General features: G+C 38.7%; 1 protein-coding gene across 1 annotated transcript; it reads right to left on the minus strand.

Moving 5' to 3' along the window:
• Nucleotides 1-825: 825 nt before the first annotated feature.
• Nucleotides 826-2,739, minus strand: LOC110686336 (protein FAR-RED IMPAIRED RESPONSE 1-like). Its single transcript, XM_021862926.1, has 5 exons — nucleotides 2,250-2,739; nucleotides 2,016-2,046; nucleotides 1,755-1,863; nucleotides 1,420-1,697; nucleotides 826-1,318 (listed from the first exon to the last, which is right to left on the minus strand). The coding sequence occupies exons 1-5, from the start codon at nucleotides 2,737-2,739 to the stop codon at nucleotides 826-828; spliced, it is 1,401 nt and encodes a 466-aa protein (XP_021718618.1).
• Between the last annotated feature and the right edge of the window lie 2,550 nt (nucleotides 2,740-5,289).

Genomic DNA, 5,289 nt, shown 5'->3' on the forward strand with positions numbered 1-5,289 from the left:
ATCCATGTAACAATGTGTACCGCTGCGTATCCAAATGGGTTTATCAATGGCACGTTGTGTACCACTGCGCTTTCAATGGTTTCTGAATCCAACATGTTGTACCACTAAAAAGGAATATGAATAAATGGGTAACAATATTTGGTGTGTGGATAATTTATACTTCCTCCGTTTCTTTTTAATTGACACGTTTGCCTTTGGTCACGCTTGCCAATGCACAAATTCAATCATTAATTTAATTAATTACCGATAACCAAAAATTATAAAAAATTGATATTTTAAAAATATATATCGTCACAAATTTAATAAGATCCCACATGACCATACCAATACAGCAAACCATATTGTAAAAGAAACAACTTTACTACACCGTAACAGTAACAATGGAATGAATTTAAAACAACTATAGAATAGATAGCATAATCAGTTGAGTCCTTTCCAATACATGTTTGAAATGACACTTTAATATGAACTTAATATGTACCACTGAAGAATCTATTGGTACTTTCACAAATTAACTGTCCCAATATTTGTCCCACTAGGGTCAAAGAATGCAATAGATAACAAATGAAACTACTAAATGCAACTCATAACCCAGAGTCATTCCACTAAAATTAGTTAGCACCTCGCAACTCTGAGTTAACCTTAAGAATGTAAAGTACGCTAACAAACCATCACCGTCTATCATTTGAATTCCTCCTGCAAAACGAATATACTCATCGGTGGACAAGGATATGGTGTTATAATTTGCGGCGGCTTGCTTCTTTGCTTCGGTTTTGGCTCTTGCAGCCTTCTGTTTTCCCTTTTTTTCTATGCATGGTGGATATCTTACACTGGTAGTCCTATATGTGCCTTCTTCTTAGGTAAGGGTGGATCTTTAATCCTTGCAAGGACAGATCCATCGCAACTCCCCTGATAAGTACTTATTGGTGTTATTATATTTGGGATGCCTTGTACAGGAATTGCTGGTGTAGTCATTCCTTCAGATGAAGGCGTTCGGACTACACCATCAACCCCCTCATCTTCTTCATCATTGTCCTTATCCTTATCTTGATGTTGCCGCCTTTTCTCCACCATGGCTAGGACTTCATATACTCGTAGGTCCATCAGTTGCAGCAAATCCACAACAGCTTCAACACTCTCTGCACATGTAGATGCCTTTGAGCAAATAGGTTCATAATCGACCATCAGCTTCTGATACTGCCTCACTTCATTAGTCTTTAGTGGATCGTGGTAAGCAACTTTTACTCTAGTGTGCTTCCTTTGAACATCCTTCCTCCAACGACGAAGAACATATTTCTCCGGAAAAATGCTAACACCACTAAGGTCATACACATGGATAATATGTCGACAAATTACCCCATGGCATTCAAAATGTTTACAATCACATGTAGCCGCATATGAAGTACTTTCATAAATGACCCTATAGCATCTCCTAATTTTTGACACTGATTCTTTCTTTGGAAGTTTTGGCTTAATCCACACGCGATCCTCAAGAACAAATTCATAAGATTGTCACCAATTTCAAGCTGATCTAAACAATGCACATACAAACACTTGGTACACTCACGTTGCACTTCTTTAAACTTGGCATCAGTGTAGCACTTCTGGAACATCTCTTTAGCAGGGAAGTCAGTACATAAATGCCTAACGTAATGGAGCGTGTTTGAGTCCGTAATTTGCTCCGATTCAGCCCTTATCTGCATAGCATCGCAATACCTAAAAACTCAGACAAAGTTGTATGCTTGTTAACATACCCTTTGAAGAAATGATTGAAGCTCTCCGACCGTTGTGTGGTTTTCATCCCTGCCTAGAACAAGTGCTTCAAATATCCTGGGATCCACATGTCCCTTTCTGCGAACAGACCTATGTTTTTTTGGAATTAACACCCATCAAATAAGTTGATTTACTATCATTACTGGCCTCATCAAATCACCAAAAGCTGGGTAAAACAAACTAACATTGTCATGATTTACCAAAATTTTGTACCACTAGGGCTGGTAAATACCACTCAATACATCAGCAGCACAAAATAGTAACAGAAACAAGCTGCACAAAATAGTTACAGAAACACAATACGCAGTAACACAATAAGGAGCAGTAAACATATGCAAAATATGTGTGAATTATGAACAATTTCCAATAGCTTCTTAACAACTACATATGAATTGCGAACAAATCCTCACATTTTCCTATTCAAAATATAATAGCATACAACTACAAGAAATTATAAGCAAGTGAAATAAACAAACCTTCTAGCCAAGCGTTATCTTGCAGCTTATAATGTTCAATAGCTTCCAACCACCGAGCATCAAATTTATCCTCATCTAAACTTCCGTATAAGATATTCTCCAACTTATCCTTTACGACATCATACACCTCGTGCTTACCTACGTACCTGCCGAACTTCTGAAGGATGTGCCATATGCACCACCTGTGGCACGTTTGACTCATCGTCGAGTAGACATCTCTTCTAATTGTTGTGTCTTGATCTATAAGGATCGAGATAGGAGCTTTGCACCCCATGCAATGCAACCATGTCCTCAACACCCACTCATAAGTCTCAGCAGTCTCCCAAGATATCAATGCACATCCAAATAAAATACTCTGCCCATGATGATTGACCCCAACAAATATAGCACAGGGTAGGTTAAATTTGTTTGTCAAGTACGTGCTATCAAAACAAACAACATCACCAAATTCCTCGTACGCAGCTCTACTCCTCGCATCCCCAAATAACATCTTGTAATACACCGTATTTACCAAACCTACATAGGTGGAAAAAATTATGATTGTCTGCGGTCATTTTGTTAAAGTACTCGACCATACCATTAGCATCCCCCTCTGTGAGCTCAAGCTTCTATTGCTCAGCCATTGCATTCTCTAGATCTTTTTGTGTAAACGCCATTTCCTACACTCCATTCTGCTCCCTAGCAAAAGAGCTATACATTTGGGATACCTTCACCCTAGACTTCATTGCAATACAGGTCTTTTTCACCAAATGTTTATTTTTGACAACCAACTCATGTTTGCAGAACATCGATACATCCCGACTTTCTTGGTGTCACAATGTGTGTATGTGTTAAACAAAGCCTACGAACCACCCAATTCCCTTGCTCATCAATGCTAGCATACAACTCCATAGGACAACCACACTTTTTGGATTTTCGTTTCACAATAGTTTTCTCATCTTGTACCAAACCTTCCTTAAGATTATCTTGTTTGCACTTCCTGGATGGTCTTCCATAGCATTCACAAGTCCATTTCACATCCTTTTCTGTTTACAACACCTTCCATCTCCCAATTCCTTCTTCACCTTTTTCCAACCAGCATGCAGCAGCCCGAACAATATCGAATCCTTTATGTCTAGCATACCTCCAGAAATAACAATCTACCTCGTCCCAACTACCAAAAACCATGCCAACAGTAGGGAGTGTTACTTCCTCTTCCTCACCAAAAATGGTTCTAACCATAACCCTCTTCTTCGGGGTCCTAAATGTTGACCCCCCTTCAGCTTCTGCCTCCACTTCTAATTCCTCATCTTCTAACCGCTCCTCTTCTAATCCCTCCTCTTCTACTCCATCCTCCTCTTCTCCTTCTTCATCTCCACCTCCATTATCATCCGGTCCTACTCCTGCTACCTCCTCCTCATAGACATGTCCACCATCCTCACCATTATTCCCATAATCATCACCAACACCCACAATCAATTCATACCTCAATGATAAAAAATATAACAGATTCCCATACCTCAATCAGAAGAAAACAAAAATATAACACTTACCCACAATCAATTCATCAATGTTCAAAATAATGGTACTAATAAGGTTCATCAATTAAATAAGGAAACCATATACATTAAGAATAAACACTGCCATGCTAAATTATTAGTGAATTCGAAACGAAAAAAAACCATTAAGAATTCCAAATTAATCATTTACCCAAATCACCTACTGAATCAACAACATTCATTTCCTAAACTTTAATTTACACTTCCCGCACCAACCAACAACTTAACTAATCATTCTTTCACATTCCAAAACAACAATTCCTAATCCCAGTATTTTTATGAGCTAAACAATGCTACCCAAATCAACTGTTGAATCAACAACATTCATATCATTTCTATACTTCAATTTAAATTAGCAAACAACAATTATCAATTCAATTAATCATTTCAATTAACACACATTATGAACAATTTTGCCAGAAAACCCTAAATACAAATTCTTACTTCATGGTCTACAAATTACTACAGATACAACTACACACTTACATTGTCAACGTCAAACCGCAACTCCCTTGCACAACCATGGCCGTCTTCGCAAACATCACCTATTGCTTCAGCTAAATCGACCCCAAGAATTTCACCTAACCTCATCCTCGATGTAGTATTTCTTACTTCACCAAAACGACAGTTTATGGGTTTCATTTATTAATGTGAACTGCTAAACATCGCCCGCAAATATCTACATAAAGCCCACAAATTTTAGGTGAATTGACACTTTTGCCCTTATATGTTAAAAAAAAACTCTCACACACTCTCATCTTCTCTCTACTCTCATCACCTCTCTCTAAAAAAAATATTTCAAACTACAATGTCGAGGCAGCAAGGCAAGGAATTGGCGGCAGCCGAAGTGGAGGGAAGGCGGTCACACATGAAAGGAATGGTGTCCTTCCAACAAGTGTATTATTCTGATAGAGGGTTCAGAATTATTATAGAGCTAATTCTTCAGTAAGGTCAAGTGATCGGAATGCCTAGGTGGAGGCCACTTCCGATTAGTAATATTAAGGTACAATTAACATTACAGCTTAATCTTAACTGAACCCTTCGGGTCGAACCAAATCGAATAACCGATCCGAGACGACGAATCAATCCGAAGGATTCGATGAGTCTTCGGAGTTTTACGAACACAGAAGTCGGATATCGAGCCTAGAGCGTCGAGACCGAGCGTCGCAAAATCACAAGCAACAAGTATGAGCATAGCCGTAGCATCACATTGGCCTAGCCATGTGAGTGCTTAAAGGAATGGTGTCCTTCCAACAAGTGTATTATTCTGATAGAGGGTTCAAAATTATTACAGAACTAATTCTTCAGTAAGGTCAAGTGATCGGAATGCCTAGGTGGAGGTCGCTTCCGATAAGTAATATTAAGGTACAAATAATATTACAGCTTAATCTTAATTGAACCCTTCGGGTCGAACCCAATCGAACAACCGATCCGAGACGACGAATTAACCGAAGGATTTAATGTGTCGACAGAGTTTTACGAATACAGACGTCGGATATCGA

The sequence above is a fragment of the Chenopodium quinoa genome, unplaced genomic scaffold (genome assembly GCF_001683475.1).
Source record: "Chenopodium quinoa cultivar QQ74 unplaced genomic scaffold, ASM168347v1, whole genome shotgun sequence".
NCBI classification, from domain to species: Eukaryota; Viridiplantae; Streptophyta; class Magnoliopsida; order Caryophyllales; family Amaranthaceae; genus Chenopodium; species Chenopodium quinoa.